General features: G+C 54.1%; 6 protein-coding genes across 6 annotated transcripts, besides 12 other annotated features; 2 read left to right on the forward strand and 4 right to left on the reverse strand.

The window, feature by feature from the left end:
* Window positions 1-1,395: 1,395 nt before the first annotated feature.
* Window positions 1,396-1,477: a repeat region (potential rRNA).
* A 2,265-nt stretch (window positions 1,478-3,742) lies between these two features.
* Window positions 3,743-4,988, reverse strand: EKO05_0001223 (uncharacterized protein; the record flags this gene model as incomplete). Its single annotated transcript, XM_059635618.1, has 2 exons — window positions 3,743-4,513; window positions 4,599-4,988. The coding sequence occupies 2 exons, from the start codon at window positions 4,986-4,988 to the stop codon at window positions 3,743-3,745; spliced, it is 1,161 nt and encodes a 386-aa protein (XP_059491601.1).
* Window positions 4,989-5,447: 459 nt separating this feature from the next.
* On the reverse strand, window positions 5,448-7,846 carry EKO05_0001224 (uncharacterized protein; the record flags this gene model as incomplete). Its single annotated transcript, XM_038937462.2, has 3 exons — window positions 5,448-6,630; window positions 6,875-7,314; window positions 7,748-7,846. 3 exons carry the CDS (start codon window positions 7,844-7,846, stop codon window positions 5,448-5,450), a joined length of 1,722 nt encoding a protein of 573 aa, XP_038801982.2.
* Window positions 6,043-6,107: a tandem repeat.
* Window positions 6,189-6,222: a tandem repeat.
* Window positions 6,980-7,006: a tandem repeat.
* Window positions 7,007-7,026: a tandem repeat.
* Window positions 7,112-7,155: a tandem repeat.
* Window positions 7,847-10,347: 2,501 nt separating the features above from the next.
* On the forward strand, window positions 10,348-12,456 carry EKO05_0001225 (Chitinase; the record flags this gene model as incomplete). The annotated part of the gene is made up of 5 exons (XM_059635619.1): window positions 10,348-10,427; window positions 10,480-10,547; window positions 10,732-10,851; window positions 10,900-11,061; window positions 11,108-12,456. 5 exons carry the CDS (start codon window positions 10,348-10,350, stop codon window positions 12,454-12,456), a joined length of 1,779 nt encoding a protein of 592 aa, XP_059491602.1.
* Window positions 11,867-11,936: a tandem repeat.
* A 367-nt stretch (window positions 12,457-12,823) lies between the features above and the next one.
* Window positions 12,824-12,868: a tandem repeat.
* Window positions 12,869-12,984: 116 nt separating this feature from the next.
* Window positions 12,985-13,005: a tandem repeat.
* A 75-nt stretch (window positions 13,006-13,080) lies between these two features.
* Window positions 13,081-13,121: a tandem repeat.
* Window positions 13,122-13,617: 496 nt separating this feature from the next.
* EKO05_0001226 (uncharacterized protein) lies at window positions 13,618-15,085 on the reverse strand (the record flags this gene model as incomplete). The annotated part of the gene is made up of 3 exons (XM_038937437.1): window positions 13,618-13,984; window positions 14,031-14,919; window positions 15,019-15,085. 3 exons carry the CDS (start codon window positions 15,083-15,085, stop codon window positions 13,618-13,620), a joined length of 1,323 nt encoding a protein of 440 aa, XP_038801984.1.
* Window positions 14,948-14,983: a tandem repeat.
* A 471-nt stretch (window positions 15,086-15,556) lies between the features above and the next one.
* EKO05_0001227 (uncharacterized protein) lies at window positions 15,557-16,094 on the reverse strand (the record flags this gene model as incomplete). Its single annotated transcript, XM_038937101.1, has 4 exons — window positions 15,557-15,586; window positions 15,638-15,727; window positions 15,901-15,979; window positions 16,087-16,094. The coding sequence occupies 4 exons, from the start codon at window positions 16,092-16,094 to the stop codon at window positions 15,557-15,559; spliced, it is 207 nt and encodes a 68-aa protein (XP_038801985.1).
* Window positions 15,782-15,815: a tandem repeat.
* Window positions 16,095-16,253: 159 nt separating the features above from the next.
* Window positions 16,254-18,888, forward strand: EKO05_0001228 (uncharacterized protein; the record flags this gene model as incomplete). The annotated part of the gene is made up of 2 exons (XM_059635620.1): window positions 16,254-16,409; window positions 16,465-18,888. 2 exons carry the CDS (start codon window positions 16,254-16,256, stop codon window positions 18,886-18,888), a joined length of 2,580 nt encoding a protein of 859 aa, XP_059491603.1.
* Window positions 18,889-18,912: the final 24 nt, after the last annotated feature.

The following is an 18,912-nucleotide window of genomic DNA, read 5'->3' on the forward strand; positions in this document are numbered from 1 at the left end:
GATCGTTCTTAGCTGTCCCACCTAATCGGGACATATACTATATCAAGTGCGCCAAACGAGCGAACAGGTAGAGACGAATATTGGACTACTGCTGCAACGAGCATACTAGTCTTTTTTTTTCAACTTCAGCTCCTCTTCTGACCCGTTCGGGAGTTGCGTCTTAGCTATCATTTTCCTGGGGGTTCTCTCAAGGCCTGCTATAGACTGTCGCTCCCAGACACCATCTGCACCGTACTCTTGCTTATCCTAGCCGTCCAGCTCAAAAGCAATGGTCATAAAGATATTGTTTTTATGAAATTACGACCTTTCCTTGCTGTCAAGGACATTAGAGCCACGGCTAGCGGACGTGTACGTACAGCTCTTTACCATACGCGAAGCCTGTGGCATTTGCAGTGTCAAGGTTCACTGAACTTTGGATCCACATCGAAGCTTCTCTGGCCATGCGCTCAAGAGTACGGTAAAATTATCGTCGAAGTTCGCTAAAGGCGCAGTGAGGGAATGTGAAAAATTTTAAGGAAGCAAGCGTGTTGTATGACCGCCAGCCTAAGCTGTGGAATGAGCGGGAACTCCAGACACAAGAGCACTGTGTCGTGTTGCCAGTACAGCGATGTATTAGTTGGAGCATAAAGCTCTCACTCGTCCATTCTTCTTCGATGGTTTGGTCAAGGTATTTTCGATCGATGTCTGGTTGAGAAGTGGCGTTGTGAACGTCCAATACAATTTCTTTCATGTCCGCTGACGACAAATTGTCTTTTGTTTTGCCGTGATCGTAGTGCTTGACACAAGGCTTCAGAGAACAAGCAGTTAGAAACCATTTGGTGACGGCGCTTGGCTAATATTCAAGATCACAGAAATGATGAAAGTTAAGGCTCGTATCTGAAGATGCGGGATACCCCAAAAGTGTATTTGTCAATATCATCGAGAACGGCAACGGGTCTTGCGTGCATGGCAAGTTGGTATGGAATTCTTTGCGCCATATCAAATCTTCTCCTTCAAGACGAACGTCTTGCAAAGACGGCTGGTGGATTGTCCATCCGGTAGCATTTTTGGTAAACGTGCAGTTGTTGGCGATCCCGAGAACGCTGCCGCTGATCACCAGATCTTCGTACATGGCACAGACAGCTAGTCTGACAAACGCCAGGTAAGGATATGTTAAACTAGAACTTTGCATGACGGGTTTGTGGCTTCTGTCGCTACTTAAGTTTTGAAGCTTGTTTGGTGAGACGACGAGGCGGACTCGCGAATATGTGGGCTTACATGAACCGCGCAGCCCAAAAGAGCGAAAACAGACACAACACATGGTGATATGTGTAGACATGCAGAAATGCCTTACGTTTCGTATTCTGCGGAGAATCAGTTAGACCTTCGAAAAGTTGGAAGGTCTCGAAATCAACTTGGCACAACCTACTAGCAGATTCAAAAACCAAAGTGGCACAACCTACTAGCAGAATCTCGAAATCAACATGGCACAACCTGCCCGATTAGTTTGACAGGTCCGCAATTACCGGAGACGTGAATCCGTGCAATTGTTTCCTCTAAACTGTACCATGACAGATAGCAGGTCAGACAGGCCAGCTTGTTCCAACGTGCATGGCCTCGTGTATCAGCTCAAGGTTTTTCAATCATGATACAGAAATCACAATAGCCATGATCGCCTCAACAATAAGAAAATCAACAACTCCTCGAGCACGTATATTTCGATTTTCTTACTACTTCACAACCATCATCAGTTTTCCCTTGTAATGCATGCATGACGCTGTTACTAAAATGGGGAGTCCGTTGCTTTCCTTATTTGACCTGCGTCTATATAAACTTTTCCATCAGATTGGTTCCGGAGCGAGAAACAGCGCGCTCGATGATGTGACGTGAGTGCTATATCCATAAAGGAATAGCAGAAAGATGATGGGATGTAGAATAGCTTCTTCGACCATGATTAAGTTCGTAGATGAACGATGAGACGGAGATTGGACTGCACTAGCTGCATCTTCGCCTTGATGATTTTCGATCCGGGTGATGGCATTGATGAATGGAGTATGCGTCTGTGCTTTCTCAGTTCGAGGCAAGGAAGGAAACGAAGAGCAAGAGAGGGACATTTAAGAGGCCCTTGGTCTTTCTTAACAGATCCTATATTTGACAAAATCTTCATTTGCATCCATTGCCCTCAAGACATTTTGAATTGTAGACTGGTCGGCTCGTGAAGTTCCTCGTTGCGAAATTCGAAATTCAAGATTTGAGAAGCCAGGCTGGTGCATACGGCACTGAGTACACTGTTTTGAGTTCCCAGTGCACGCTTTAGGTTTCACATCTCGATTTTGAGGGAGAGGAAGCTGCATGGTGAGAACAGGTACTTTGTTCCGAAAATTGGATGAAATATGACTGCTACTCGGCGAGTGTAGTACAGCCAAAAGCAGATCAGGAAAGGAGAACATAATCGCAGAACTTTGAAATTTTCATGCAGACAAAGCACATATACTTCATTTGCCTGCTTTCAGATTGGAATGTGGTGGTGTGAGGAAGTTGGGAAAAGATATGGTTTGGAGGTTTTGTATACCCCGGTGTTGGAGTGGGGAAAAGATGGGACTTTGAGTTTTGTTTGTGCAGTTGGGTTTATCTCATTCTGGTTCTAAGAAAACAGAGGTCTCGTACATGGAGGCGTCGATCATATATCAGAAGAACAGTAGGTGACCGGACCTCGTGTTTGGTGAATGGAAGCCGAGATAAACGATGCTTGACTATTGCAATGGGATCTTAGTAGATCATATCGTGCATTCGAAAATTTAAACTTAGTTTGCAATATGAAGTAATCACGACAGCAGCGAATTGCCAGAAAGTAAGAGCGATTGTAGCATGTGTTTCTGCTCTTCGACTTTCGACTAAAGAAGTAGTAGTTTTGAGCGTTTATGAAACCCTAGCAAAGCCGCCTTTATAGTTTACAGGGTGTTCAACCCCATAGCTGAATATCGTGTATATGTGCATAAGGATTTCTGCCAGTCACGCAGCCAGAATTGCAAAAAAGCCCATGAACACAAATTTCATAGATTTAGAGAAGATACAGAACATCGGACCATCCAGAGAAATTCTCATGGCATCTCCGCAGTGGCGACTTAGGTGATAAGAGGAGCGAAGTCTAGTGAGGTCGGATACGATTTTTGTAGCCACGCCAGCTTCAACTGATATATAAAGCCAGCTCGACGTACATTCTGGTCAAACCAGAACTCTACTATCGACATTTATTTTACCTTTTCTTTTTCGTTCGGCCGGGCTAACAAAAAGAGCGGGAAAGAGCAAAGAGCCACTATCAAATTACACGGTGAATCCTAGGACGGAAAAGTCACACATGGCGTGAGCCGGACTCGCTCTCGATAAAGACTCAGCAAAGTTGGCGTGAAAAGTAGAGATGCAAAGGCTCTTAGTAGGTGCTGTGTACCGTTGACTTGGTCCTGAGGACAAAGGTAAATCTTCTAATAAGAATGGACCAGTATGCGTCTTTCCCATGCCTATTTGAGAAGACGGCCATGAAAGTAATTTGGAGTCTCCCAAGGTATATGAGTATGTCTGTCTCACGATATGGAAGGCAAGAATGACTTTTGGGCAGACGCTTGAAGAGAACCATGAACATGTTGCCGAGTACACTACAGTCGAACGGAGAAGCCTTTACGTGCCCATGTTTGTCCAGTGACCAAGCTGTTTGCCGTGGCGTATTCGCCTGTGTACAGCTCTTGTTCCCACCTCATTCACTGATCTACACTCTCATGCCACCCCGCCTCATACTCCCCTCTTCCGTCCCGCCGCTCTTCTCCCAACCGCCGGCTTCCCTCCTCCCCAAAGCTCTCCGCAGGATCCACTCCTTCGCCGTGACCGCCTCTTCTTGTCCTTCTTGCCCACCTCCGACGAGACTGCGCAGCAAGACGTCGTCTTCAGGACGACAGAAGTACACAAGACTATACCTTGTCACCTCACCCTGTTCTCCAGGGGGCGCAACAACGCGGTGTATGTTGCTCCGCAACTGGCCGTCCGAAAACTTAACCAGCGCATCGCCAAGATTAACCACGCAATGTCCCGGTAGAGGCTTGACATAGCACCACCCATCCTCACACAGCTTCTTCTCGACAGAATTCGCAGCCTGCGACGTCTCATTCGGCGGGACAGGTTCCATATGCTTCGGCAGCCTAACCTGCAAGCCCCCCAACCGATTAAACAGCACCGTCACACTCCCAAAATCCGTATGCTCGCCAAGCGCCACACCCTTGGTCCTCTGTTCCTGCGGCGGCGCTCTAACGAACCGAATCTGATCGCCCGACCGCTCCATCAACCGGTGCAGCGCCGCCAATCCACCGCTACGCCGCGCCGTCTCCGCGAGCAGAAGCCGGCTCGACAGCAGAGCGATAACTGCCTCGCAGATCCCATGACTGCGCTTGATATAGCGTGCAAACAACCTCCTCTCTTCATCAGCGCTCAAACACGCAGGACTCGGCAATTTCTCCGCCAGCCCAAGGACATCGTCTTTCGAAATCTGCTCACGCTCTTATCAGCACCGCCTCCCTGCAACACGCACGCAACATCATACAGCTAGCACAGCTCAACTCAACTCAACTCACATTATAGAATTCATTCCTATCCCTTGTCCCCTCTCTATCGATAATCCCCTCTCCATACCCCTTGTACCCAAAGTAACTCCCTCTACTCTTGAAATCGTACTTGACTTTCTCTGCGACGGACAGGTCGTAGAAGGCCGCCATGAGTTGGAAGAGTTGGTCCGCGTCGGCGAGGAGGGCGTCGCCGTCGCCCTCGGCTCCGCGTAGGTCCAGGTAGAAGAAGCCTAGCTCTTGGCATGCGTGCCAACACCGCTCTTGCTCTTCTTCATTGCGGTTGAGCAGCTTGGCGAGTGAGATGCGGAGGAGTGGTGCGGTGGGGACATTGTCAGGGAAGGGAGGCAATTTGGTGAAGGAGGATGCTAAGGACGAGGGCGAGTTGTCTGAATGTGGCATTGAGGGTGTTGGGTTTGTGTTTGTGAGTTTACTGCGAGCGAGAAAAAATGAATATTGAAGTGCTGTTGAAGATGGTCAGGGTGGACCGAGGTGTACACGACATGCGGGTGCGGGAGAGCTACTGGAAAACGCGGGGTAAGTCGGATGGATCGACGTCGAGACATCACAATAACATGTTTGTGGGAGCGAGTAGGAGACACACATTTCATTATCTATCCACAGATGTCACCAAAGATTCCAGTTCATACCCGAACCAAGCAGCACTTGCTTAGGCGCGAGAGTGAACCCTGCCCAAGGTAGTACGCCAGCCAAGCAATGAACACTAAGTTTATGAACACAATTCAAGACCGGAACGAACTCCCATTGCCTTCGTTATACATGTTGACCTTTCAGTAGTCAGTACAAGTAGGGACAGGAAGGGAGAGGAGTGGGACTCACCATCGACGTTGCAACAAGGGCTTACAGCCTGGAGCCGTGAACGACCTTGTAGTCAACAGCCATCTCGAGACCGTCGTCATTGATGACGAGGATACGGACGGAGCCGCGGCCGTTGTCGAAGGCCTCGGCAAGACGGGAGGCAAGACCGCTCTGGTCGAGGACGGGGAGACCCTGCTTGACATCGCCAGACTCGGTCATGGCAACAACACGGCCGTCTTCGCGGATGTCGAGAACGCGGTACTGCTTGAAGACAGGGCCGAGCATGTTCTGGACAATAACCGAGGGGGCGGGGTTGGAGATGAAGCTGGACTCCTCATGAAGCTGCTTGGTGAAGAGGTCGACACCAAGGTAGCGGTGCTGGCCAGTCTGGGAGGAGGTGGTGATGCGGATGACCTGGCAAGGGCGGCCCTGGAGGATCAGGAGATCGCCAATGCGGATGTGGTGGCAGGGGATGGTGATGGTGTTAGCGGAAGCCATCTTGCGTGCGGTTGCGGGAGCGGCCGGGACGTAAGGAGTAACTGCGGGAGCGGGAGCGCTGACACGGACGGGCCTCTGGACAGGAGCACCGGACGAGACGGGGCGGCTGGGAAGAGGGGCGGGGGCGGCAGACACGTGGGAGGGAGCGTGCGAAGGAGCGCGCGAGGGAGCGTGAGATGGAGCGGCAGAGACGTGAGAAGGAGCACTGGTGGTGTACTTCTCCTTGACAATGATCTCTTCCTTGTCGTCGGAGTACTTGTGTCCGGCGTAGGAGTGCGAGTCGGAGTGGTGGTGGTGGCGGTGGGGGTGGATGGGGTGGGCTACGCGTTCAGCAACCTTGTGGGCGACTTTGTGGGCAGCGTCGGAGATACCGTGACGGAACGAGTGGTATTGACCTTCGTTGTCGTAGTATCCCATAGAAAGGCGGCGGTGCTTGGGGGCGTCGGCAGTGGAACGAGCAGAAGACTCTACTCGGACCTCAGGATAGCGTCGGTCGACGGTGTCCTGGTGCTTGGCAGTGAAGGTCTCGCGGGTGACACGAGAATCCTCGACGATGGGGCGGGTGCGTTCACGGAATTGGCGCTCGGAAACGTCAATCTGGGTGGGCGCGTAGTCGGTGGCAGGGCCGTGGACAGTGTCGAAGTGTCTGTCGTAGGAGCGGTCCTTGATGTCGAGGTGGGAGTGGGAGTGGATGTGGGAGTGGGTGGCAGAAGGTTGGGGCGGGAAGCTGGTGGAAGAAAGGGCAGGTCAGCTATAGGCAGGGAAGAGGAGGTGAGGGAAAAGTGGGGACATGCGTGTCGCTCTGACAACAACAGAGCGATTGGGTTTAGCGGCGGCCCGAGGCTTCTAGTCGCCAAGCTCAGGGGCTGGGGTGGTTGGGCGCTTGTGTTGTGGGGTGGACTGTGCTGCATGCGCTGGCACAACACCGGGAAAGCAGGAATAACAATGCAAAACAAGGCTAAAAAACGTACCGGTCAGACTGGCGAGACTCAAACTGAGACTGACGGTCAAACTGCGCGCGCTCGGGCTGGCGGTAGCGCGTTTCCTCGTGGATGTGGACTTCCTCGTGGTGCTGGGGCGGCGGCGGCGGCGGCGGCGGCGGCTGCTGCTGCTGCTGCTGCTGGGGGCGACGGCGTTCTTCGAAAATGCGGACCTCCTCCTTGATGTGCGTGTCACGGGGAAGCTGCTGGGCTGGCTGGGGCTCCTGTTGCTGGTGCTGGTGCTGCTCCTGGTGCTGGTGCTGGTGCTGGTGGACGGTGGCAGAGAAGGATTCGTGCGTCTCTTCGTGACCTTCCCGTCCGTGTGCTTGTGGCTCAGGTAGCTTGACTTCGCCTTCTACCTTTGTGCTGGTGGTCTCCTGGATGACCGCGTTCCGATACGCAGACGGGAAGACACTGAAGGGGATCGGAACCTGGGCTGTCAGCGCCTGTCACCGTTTGACTTCACCGCCGCCTGGGGAAGCTCTTACTCGCGCTTCAAAATCCAGTTTGCCGGAGTCGGTGCGTTATTCTCAAAACCCTTCGAACCGTTCGAAAACAATTCGAAAGGAATCAAGAACAACTTCTTGGCTCCTTTGGAGGGTACGTGGGATTGCCGGTAATGTGCAGCGACGTGATGGTGCAGTAGCGGGGCGAGGTGGAGGAGAGACGGAGTAGTGAGGCGAGGAGGGGGTCAAGTAGATTGGCGGACAGGTGCCGTCAGCTGGGACGTGTTGTGAGCGACGGTTTCACAGGGCAGCCCGGCGCTGCTGGGAAGGAACGATGGGGAGCTGTCCGCATTGGGAAATGGCGTGTTTGTGCCTGTGTTTAGCGCGCTGCAGCCTCCTTTTTCCGCTCTCGACGCACTTCCTCCACAACGCCTTGTTTCGTCACCGAGGCATCTGGCAAGACGCAATTCCAGCTGCTGCGCACTGCGCGGCTGTTGCCCGGTCGATCGGCGCGCATTCAGCGACGCAATGGCGGCAAATTGACTTTGGACTCCACAGAGCTGCCGGGAGCTTCTCCCACCCTTGCGCCTGGACATCAGCATCACCAGTGGGCCCACCGCACACGCGTGGAGCGTCTCGATTGGCGTAAACAACGGCCCTTATCCCGCGGTTGATATGGTTCGCGCCCAAGAGGCATTTCCAGGCAATCTCGCAGCTGAGCCTGCCCGTGTTGCGTGTCCCCGCTGCAACACGCCCTGGCCTGTTCCCAGCCACTCATTTTCTTTCGCGCTGTGGTTGGCCACTGCTATCGAGGGGCTTGCGGGAGGCCGGGGTAGCTTGTCCGTCGATCGCAGCTAGTCGGCCCAAGCTTCACATGCAACAACACGCACAAACACAAACCAGCACGCTCCGACAGAATATCCATGCGAGCTGCCAGCTCTGCGCCATCTGGACGTCGCAGGTGGAAAAGCTCGAGCAAATGCTCGTTGTTTTAGCTGGGTGGAGAGCAGCTCGCCTGCACTGTACCACGGTTTCTCGGCGCTATCACACGTCATCGATGCCGCACCAAAGCCAACAACGGTACAACTTTGAAGAACCCACCCACCCTTTTACGTTTGCAGCAATGTGAGACCAAAGTGTGCAATTCCTTCCAAGAGGTTGTGGAGCAAGTCGGTCCTAAAAGAAGGTAGTCACTGCAATTTGGTGCGACAAGGGACTGTGATGTGCTCTACCTGCAACAGACAACTGGCTCGAGTCTCCTGACGACTTCCAGTCTCCACTGTAAATTCTCAGAATGGACCGTTGCTGTATTTTGCCTTCCTGCAACATGAAATCCATCGACGTTAGAAGATTCTTCCATACCCAACAACTCTGCATCTGAATTCGACAGAACGGCATTCTGCAACGATGGCATTGCTTGCAGTCGGGACCATCGAACTCGCGTGTTTGACGACGAGCAGTTTCCTGAGGGGGAGCCCAGCTGTGACCTTGCTGAAGGTCCACTGTGGCGTGTCAATCCTGAGAAGCTTCGGACACGTCTTCGAGTGGAAAGTTCTTCCTGGTCCTCCAAAACATCTGATCGTAGAGGGGAAATCTGTAAAGGTCGAATCGTTCGAGTATGGTCTCTGGTCTGCTTTGGAAGAGTGTGCTTTGCTCGAGTAAGAGGATGCAGTACAACCAGCTTCTAACAGGCGAAGAGATATCTGGCCGGAGTTTTCGTTCCTGCTGGTTTGTCTTGACCCCGTCATACGTCGCCTCGTAATAGTACTCGATAGAGTCCATGGCCACCCTCTCCCTCAATCGGTGCTGGTATGACACTCAATCCAACGAGTCTATGGCACAGTTACTTGCGGCTACAGTCAACCCGTGCTTGACAGACACTTGTCGATACCACCCAAGCGATCAATCCGTCTTGCGGTCGGAGTAGAGTCCAGTCTGAGAGATTGTGGCGTCTGTCGGCAGACAACCTGCATGTCGTGCAGCCATCAGATTTGTCCAACGGTACTCGATGTAGCGAGCATCTTCAAACCGTATCTGTCAACCAACACCACAAGCCGTCCGAGGCCGGTGCCTTCCGATCTGTGTGCTACGTCGAACGGCCGCAGGATGATTACCTGCATGAGTCTCCCAGCATCCTGATGCTGTTGCTGCCGAACCAGGAACTCGTCATGGCTATGCTCTCCACCCTGCGTGTCCAGTGATTGATACCCTGAGAGATGCCCCGCTCTTGTGCCCAGAAGTTCTCTGTGTTGCCCAGCTTGGACGCTACTGACATGGGTCAGGGTGACACAGTACCGTTTCTTGACGTCGGCAAGCGAACCGAAGCTCACCGACTTGCACACCTTATAACCGATCAGGTCCTCTCACATATACCGTTTACCGGGATAACGCTACTCTAAGTATAGCAGGCCCTGCGGTTATGTTACCTGATTACCTATTTGAGGGTATGACATTCCAAGCCACGGCCGCACTAAGGTACTCTACGAGCATTCCGATTACCCACCAGCTCCATCTCCACGCGCAGATGACAGCTGTCAGCAGTCGCCTGTCTCGCTCAGCGCCATCTATCTAAGTTACAGTGGAAGAGCAATCGCCCCGAAGCAGCCTCGAGGTGACTGAAAAGAACATTGCCACCAGATATGTCTTCGCAGGGTCAGCGATGTCAGGTCACGACCTAGATGTGAAAATCCCTGCCCATTCCAATCCAGTCCAGACCCGTTACGTTGCCTCGTAACCTTCAGCACTCAATTGGGAAAAGCAAGGCACTGAACGATCATTAGCTCCCTTGTGCCAAAGCGACAAAGCGATGTTCACTGTGGAAACGCGGGATGCGATTATGCGTGCTGTATAAAGATTCTTGGCCCCTGGATCTTCTGCACTTCACCGTGTTTGCTCTGCAGGTCGGAAGCTATTGAAGTCAAACCATTCATTCACGGTCATTGATTCCCCAACTACAAATAGCACTGTTCAATCACATCATCTGAAAAAACGGTCAGACCTGTCAGACTTCGACACAAGATGCGTTTCACAGCATCATGGGCGTTGTTGTCGGCACTCCTCAATTCGGCAAGTGCGAGATTTGTGATGTACGCGGATGAGTAAGTCTTGTGAAATCGACCCCCTTCTCTATCTTCCACTGAACCTAGACAGATGGCATCCCACTCGTCCAACTAACGCCCAAGATTGTGCTGGCATCGATCATGTTGTCCTTGCCTTTGGTGAGTTTGCCTCTGTGGCACTATGTGCCATTGCTAATATTCTTTTAGCCTACGCAAACAACACTGCAGGTTATTCGCCCAAGGTTCCGATATCTACCATCCGTTCAGAGTTTCCCAATGCAAATATCATGATAGGCAGGTACTACCTTATCGAACTTGGACGGGACGTGCTAACGAAAGACAGCTGTCGGTGGATGGGGCGACGACGCCGGGTTCAACACCGTCTCCAACTCGGACACCAGCATTCACAAGTTTGCAAACGATGTCAACACTATGCTTAAAAACACCGGTGCTGATGGCGTGGGTCAGTATGGAATTTTCACGTATGCAAAGACTCAACTGACACATGCAGATATCGACTGGGAGTACCCAGGTGGCAACGGTGCTGACTACAAGCAAATCTCCAACTCAGCCAAATCCTACCAAGTCGATGCCTTCCCCAAGCTCCTTGCAGCGACTCGAAATGCCATCGGCCCTAAGAAACTTCTCTCGATTGCTGTACCCGGCAAGAAAGGTATACGTCTCCCTGTTCTAGTACAGACTCTTACTAATGAAACTAGGTGATATGATTGGCTTTACTTCGCAAACAGGCCCTAAGATATGGCCCTCGGTCGACTACATTAACGTCATGTCCTACGACTTGATGAACCGCCGTGACAATGTAACACAGCACCATACTTCCGTCGCCGGCTCCGAGGACACGATCAAGAACTACCTCGACATTGGCGCGCCAGCATCAAAGATCAATCTAGGCTTCGCGTACTACGCTAAGTACTTCACCACCGCCGGCGATTGCTCTGCCTCTCCTCTCGACTGCCCTATTGTGCCCGCCGAGGACCCCGTTACGGGAAAGGACTTGCTCACAAGTGGGGCGTGGACATTTGAGAAACAGCACATGGCACCCGTGGATGCAAGCAGTCTGACAGTGAGCTACGATGGTACATGCGGGCCTGACAAAGGAACAAAATGCGCCTCAGGATGTTGCAGTCAGTATGGCAACTGCGGCACTTCTCCTGAGCACTGCTCTGGCGCGTGTCAACACGCTTTTGGGACTGGGTGTACCGACGCCGACGTCGCTGGATCGTGGCAAAACGCCGCCAAAAACGGAGTCACTGACCAGCGGGCTGGCGGGCAGTACTACTTCGACCCCGCCAACCGCCTTTTCTGGACATGGGACACACCTGAGCTCATCTCTCGTAAGTTCGATGATATTGTCCGCAAGTACAACCTTGGCGGCGTTATGGCGTGGAGTCTGGGTGAAGACAGCAATGACTGGAGCCACGTCAAGCGCATGGCGAACGAACTGAAAAAGTCGCCATCGAAGCCGTCAGCGACGTACGCACCGAAGCCGACAAGTAACAGGCCGAAGACGAAGCCGAAGCCGAAGCCTACGACGTACAAGCCTCAGTCTCCCGCAGCACCGACTTACAAGCCCTCTCCTCCCGCTCCGAAATACCCAACTTCAAACAACAACGACTACCACTCCCTCCCCGGCAACCCAACCCTTGAGTCTAACCCCAACCTGCCCTACGACGTGGTGTGGGTTGATGGCGTATCCGACGGCTCTGGAAGCGACTACACGACCGAACCAGGCTCACCAGACGGCTACACTGTGGTACGGGTGGACAAAAACGGCGTACCAGAGACCACGGAAGCACCAGCTGCTCCCACAGCGCAACCACAATACGCAGCTCAAGCAGCACCTCAGCCTCAGCCAACGTACGACGACGGCTCGTGGAGCCCGGGGAAGTACGACCGCCAGGCAGCCAAGGTCCCAGGGACTACGGAACAAGTGGCGCATTACGAGCCGCCGGCTGTAGAGAACGATAAGCCACAGGAGCAATCCTGCCACCTGCGTAGGGTCAGGAAGAGAGATTCGAGGGGGAAAAGCGCCAGGAAGAGCGTGTAGGTCATGTTTTAGGTTGGCTGTCAACCAAGTGTTGGAGTAGTGTGTGGGCTATGTAACTAGTGCAGTGCAGCACGGAACAGGGGCAGATATATTACTAGGTATATAGGTAGACTAGCTAGCCAACCACCATCACGATACACTGCATTCCTTCAAGGGCACCTGCTATCTTTTGGTCGAACAGAAGCATGTCTAGCCTTGCTACCCATCAACGGAGAGTTGTCGAGCATCTACATAGATGGAGAGGACGCCGCGAATGGAACGCGCATGAGTGGATGCAACGAACGTATCGAGAATGGCCCAATCGAATCATTCGAACCCATCTCAACCGGCTGATCATCCACCTTTTCCACGCCCCCGTACCTCAGGAACTGGATGCCTGATGCCTGATGACTGACTGACTGACTGGTTGACTAGTTGACCGTCTATCCATCACAAATCCCATCCCACCCCATCCCGCGAACCAAGAAGCTTAAATCCAGCGAGTAAAGACAAGTATGCATGCGCACGCAAACACCTCTACAGCGCAAGCCACCACCACCACCACTACCAAGCGAATGGGTATTTAGGCTTGTGTTTGCGTTTGCGTTTATTTCTGCGTCGAAGTTTATTTCAAAATCGCAGAGTATCACACACTCCCACCCCCCTTCCACCCATCGCCCAGCACCTGCTGAGGGCGTCGCTGGTGCAGAGAGTAGAGGTGGGGAGAGGGAGAATCGGGATATCATTGGGGTTTGCAGAGACTAGATGGGTAAGTAGGGAGGTTGTGAGTATGATGGTCGTATAAGGAAATAGAAGAACGAGTAAGATACAGGGGGAGTGAGAGACGGGGCAAACAGTGCTTGCAAGCGACTGCAGGGAATTACAAGAGGACTTTCTTTGATGATAGTCTGGTCATTACTTTCGCTTTTCGGAACTCGTCCGTCTTACAACGTTGATACAACAACACATCCTAATTCAAGACGTCTCCACCCACTTCAAACACACATCTTTGTCAAGCGCTGCGTAGAAACGCTCTAGAAAACTAAGGACTTGCATCATCGCCAGAGCGCAGGAAAGATGCAGAAATAATGACGATCTAAAAACCCCCAAACATAGGAGGTGCAGTGACTGGAAGAGGTCTCCGCTTGTCCACATTACCAAAGCCTTAATCGCAAAGGCTACCTACGCCTTGACGGTGCCCTTCTTCATGCCCTTCTTGCTCTTCTTCTCGCGCTCCTTCTCCAAGAACTTTCTCTGCTCGTCTGCGCTGAGCCTGCCGAGCTTGGCGTCGCGCTGCTCCTTCTTGAGCTTATCGGCAGCGAGCTTACGCTCCTCAGCCTTCTCCTCCTCGTCGAGGCGGCGGATCTTGGAGATCTGCTCCTCGCGTGTCTGGCGAATGCGGCGGAGTGCTTCGGGGCGGAAGTGCGCAGCCGAGGCAAGGTGGTCAGGGAGGCGCAGGAACTGGGTGAAGATGGGCAGGGTGTTGGTGTAGTCAGATTGCAGCTTCAGGGAGAGGTTGATGCGCTTGCGGGGCTTGGTGTCGTCGAGGCTGGAGGAGTCAGCAGTAGTTAGAGGCAAGGGTAGAGTATACATACGTCTTGGGCTGGTCCATGGGCTGGTCGCTGACAACCAGAGCTTCGAAAGCGTCGCCGGCGTCCTGGATGGCCTTGACGAGCTCAGGGGTCAGGAGTGTGTCAGTGACTTCGGCGCTCTCGCTCATGACGGTGGTCCAGACAGGGAGCTTGGCGTGGTCGCGGGTGGTGGTCAAGGACAGGTCGTAGCGGTCGTCACGCAGGCGCTTCATGATGTCCTTGTGCACTACAGCGAAGACGAAGCCGTCGAAGGTGCTGTTAGGGACCTTCTTGGCGTCTGTCTTGCCGTACACAGGGGCAATCTTGGTCTCCTGGCCGTCGAAGACATAGGCGGTGGCCTCGAGGCGCTCTTGCGGGGGCGGGAAGCTCTCGAAAAATAGCGGCAGGATGTGCTCACCAAAGCGCAGGAAGGGATTGAAGCGTTTGGCGAGGGTCAGCTTGAAGTCGATAAAGGCGGTGTTCTGGCGGCCGGTGGCGTAGGTCGTGTACTCGTCGGCCTTCTTCTCGCGGAGGACCTTGTCCAGCTTTGCAGCCTCGACCAGAGCGCCCGCAAGGTCATCGTTGCCGACGCCGGTCGAGCCCTCGGCGGGCTTGAGGTAGCCGACCTGGACGAACTCGTTCTGCAGGATGGGGACGTGCGACTTGGCCCAGTTGCGCGCCTTGCTGCGGTTACGTTTGGTGCCCCATACGTGGACGGCGATGATGGCGAACAGGAAGGGCAGAATGTACATCTCCAGCTTGAAGTCGTCGAGCGTCGTGCGCTCCCACACGCGGTACCATGCCGTGTACGGGCGGCTAGCAATGCCAGTCGCAGCGGCGGGCACCGACGACGTGGTCAGCGAGGCAAGATCTACCGGCGAGGGGTCGGGCGCGCCCGCGTAGTCGGCAAAGTCTGCGTGGCCGTGTCAGTCATGGGTCGCGTGGTGGTGGTGGTGGTGGTGGTGGTGGTGGTGGTGAGGGGATGGCGCATGGCCGCGAGAGCTCTACGTACCACCGTCATCAACAGGCGCCACCACGGGCTTCTGGGCGCCGAAAAATGCCTTGACAAAGTCGGCCATTGTGTTGTCTGGGGGCCTCAATGGATGGCGAGCGAGGATGGCGTGCGGTTGAGGCAAGACGACGGGAGCTTGGAGGAGCAGCTCGGTTAGCGCAATGGCACGCTAGCACCAACGTGGGGTGCTATGATGGAGCGGAGCCATGGAGCTACCCCAGCTGTTCACCTGGAGCTGTGTAACTGCTGCAAGTGGTGGTCTCGTGCATGTCACGCTTCACGTCATTGCAGGCTGTAGTCGCAGGTCGCAATCAATGGTGCATGCAACAGCATTGATCATGACTACCACCGGCCATCACGCACAGGAGTGCGATTGCGCTGCCAGCATCAACCATCACTCACAAGCACACACGCGCGATCAAATCTTCGCAACTGCATGCGGCACACAACCACTCAGCGACAAAGGGAACTGATATTTCAGGCTCTGTTATCTGTACATTGTCTATGCGGCCCCTACGGATATCACCACGCGTGCACTCTAGTTCTTGCCGAACCAGGTCTTGTGTCCCTGGAAGCTGTCAGTCACCAAATCGTCTCGAAGTCGCTCCTGAAGACTCACAAGAACAAGACGGCCCATCATGTACATGGAAGCACTGAGGGAGCCGAAGAGAACGACCTTGTAGGCGGGGATCATCCACTTGCCGCGGGCCTAGTGACTGGTCAGCATTGCGCCCTCCTGTTCACTTCTTGTCAAGCTGTTTCTCCGCAGCCGTTGCCACTGCCACTACTGCTGCTGCCTCGATGCAGAGTGTCCCAGCGTCTCCCGCCCAATCACATCCACCTCTTTCCAGCTCATCTTCCCACTCCTCATGTCGAACGCACCTTCTCCCAGGTCCTCAGGCCATCGTGCTTCTGGAACTCGCGCTGGTATGCGGGAACGTTGTTTTCGCGGAAGACCCAGCTGCAGGCGGTCAGTACGGATTATGACTGTGTGGGAGTGGGAGCAGCCGCGCCGCCGAGCTCCCGTTCGCTTCGAAATCGCTACGCGCAGCTGCTTTAAGGACGTACCCTGCCATTGTGAAGAGTGGAGAGGTGTGTGTGCGGTGTTGCGGGGGCAATGGGTGGTTTGGTGCGGTGTCGGTCAAAGTGAGGTTGCGTCGAATGATCCGGCAGCAGAAGGGCGAGCCCTGTCAGGCTTGGCGCCTCTAGCCGCATTCGGCCCGCAACTTTTGGATATGTCCAACGCGAAGAAGCACATCACGCGCTTCATTCGTCAATGGGTTCAGTCCACGCTCCTCTACCTCGAAGTTGATGCCACCGGCCTTGGACAGGCTCCTCGCCAGCCCCTCGGCCCTGCGACTGCTGCGATCCATTGTCACCGCCTCCGAGCTGTCTGCATGCCACACAACCGTTCAATGCTGTGCAGCTAAAAGCATCGCAACCAAGAGACGTTCCTACACGCAAGACCATGGAGTGTCGGTGAGCCGCAAATGGCGGCGGTGGAACGAGCAGAAGGCGGTTGTCAGCGATCGAGAGAACGTCCTCAGGGCGTTGCTCGACGACGACGTCCCTGTGAAGATTGAACACGCACCAGCAGCAGATCCCGCAGAAACACTCGATGCTGCTCATGACGAAATCGAAGAACCAGCCGAGGACCGTGACGAGGCATGGGCTTCCAGACTCGCCCATCACGAGCGTACCGACGGCCTGCGAGGCATCCAAGCCATATGGAACGCCCGGCGCAAGGAAGGATACAACCTCCCAACCAGCAACACGACCAACGCTCAATTTTTGTGGGGGACCTTCGCTAGGCACCCGAAGCTCGTGCCGTATATCATAGACCACGCGGTCGAGCTGCAGCAGGAGATGGGGGAGACGTATCCGCGCGTATACAATTTGGTCATGGCTCACTGGCTGGTGCGGAAGCCAACAGATGCTCTGGAGTATCACCACCAGATGCTAGTCAAGCTGCGTCTGAGAAAGCTACCACTGAGGGAGCTGGCATGCGCCGTACGGAATTATGGGCACACGGCGCAGGAAGCACTGTTGTACATCTACCGTAACAGCAACGAGCGCGACCTGTACGACGAGATCGTACCTCGTCTTGTCGAGGCCGGGAACACTGGCATGGCCCGTCGATGGCACAACCTCTGCACGTTTCGAGGCGACCTACCCTCCAGCTCCTTCGCCGCCCACCCTGCTGTTCAGATCTTCACCGCCGAATCCTCTGCACTCGCCAATCCGAACGTCCACTTCGACAAGTCCAAACGTGAGAATCCAAAGCTCAACAAAGACCTTATGCGACGGCTGCTCGGGCGCGACACTGCACCTGTGCGTTTCGAAGACTCCTTCACAGCGCGCATGTTCGCAACGAGAACCCTCCAGATTGAGTCCATAATCAAGGGATTGACAATGGTGGGCGTAAACGAGATTGGTCCACAGGCAGTTTCAGCCATGGTTTGGCGGACGCAGCCCATTACAGATCTCCCTCGACGTTTCGCAGAGCTCCGGGCTGCAGGCATTGCACTGCAAGGCAGCGTCTTCTCTCTTGCATTGGAGAAATTCGCCATGGAGCAAAAGTGGGATCTGGTGCGTAGCATGCTGGAGAGCGATCAACACCCAGATGTCTATGGAGATGTAGATACACAACGCTCGCTGCTGACCTACTACCTGGATCAGAAAGACTTGAGACAGGCCCAGCGCACGCTTGCCATTCTGACGCTCTTCTACAACGACGCAAGCCGGGAATCTTGGAACCTACTTTTGCAGCTGCGCATCAGGCACTCCGGCCCGCAAGAGGTATTCAACACACTTCTTGAAATGCGCAGCCACGGAACAACGCTATCCAGTACCACCATTGCTTCCGTCAGGGATATGCTAGTACGACGGCAGCGTGGCCACCGACCATCTCCTCGTCGCGGCTTCGATGACTTGCGATTCGTCACCCGCTTCTACGTCACTGCCCTCGAAGCCGGCATGGCACGCATTCCACCTGAAAGCTGGTACGAGATCATCCGGCGCTTCGGTATGCAAAGCCGTTTTCGTGAGCTAAAACGTCTTCTTTTGTGGCTATTGTGCTGGTATGCACCTCGCCGCAACTCTGAGTTCCCTGACCTCCCGCGGTCTCCCTTCTTTGATGACGCTACGACCAAGCTGCGACGTCTGTACCCAACCAACAGACAACACTACTACAATTTTCCTTCCGGCGTAAAGCAGGAAGATTCCGACCGTCATCCAATCCGTAAACTGTTCCCACCGTCACTACAACAAGGTATCGTTGTCTGGGGCTTCCGCGCCAGTCTGCTTCGCACGGCACCGCTCGAGCAGTCTATCCTCGGGACAATCGCAGCGAAGCACCACCATCGGCGCAGCCTGCTCAGGAAAGGCATCATTAAACGTCTGAACTGGAACACTGGCCTTAGACTGCTTGTTCAACTGCGCGACCTAGGGCTGCACGTGCATCGTCACACTGTTACCAAGGTCTTGCAAGCGCAGTTTGTCAACCTCTTTGGCCACGGCCACTCAAGGCTCAAATCCAACCGCATCATGGAGCAGACAAACACCACCCCATACGCCAAATACGTGCGCGAAGCCAACGAGATCTGGGGCAGTCCGCTGCTCACCGAGCCGCAGAACCTCGGGTTCGGGAAGCTGGACGCCCATCTGTGGCACCCACGGTTCAAGAGGAGAGTCGCCAGGAAAGACGAAGTCAGCCTCAAGCAGGCTATGCGCGAGCAGTGGGAGCATGGGTACGAAGCCGTAAAAGAGGTCGAGGTCGAGACCGAGCATCAACCAAAAAAAGAGCACAACCCTGCGCTCGACGAGTTGAGGAAAGTGGCTGAAGCGCACGCAAAGGCGAAGAAACGGTGATGAGGTTTGTATATCATCATGTAA

Source organism: Ascochyta rabiei, chromosome 2 (genome assembly GCF_004011695.2).
Source record: "Ascochyta rabiei chromosome 2, complete sequence".
NCBI lineage: Eukaryota > Fungi > Ascomycota > Dothideomycetes > Pleosporales > Didymellaceae > Ascochyta > Ascochyta rabiei.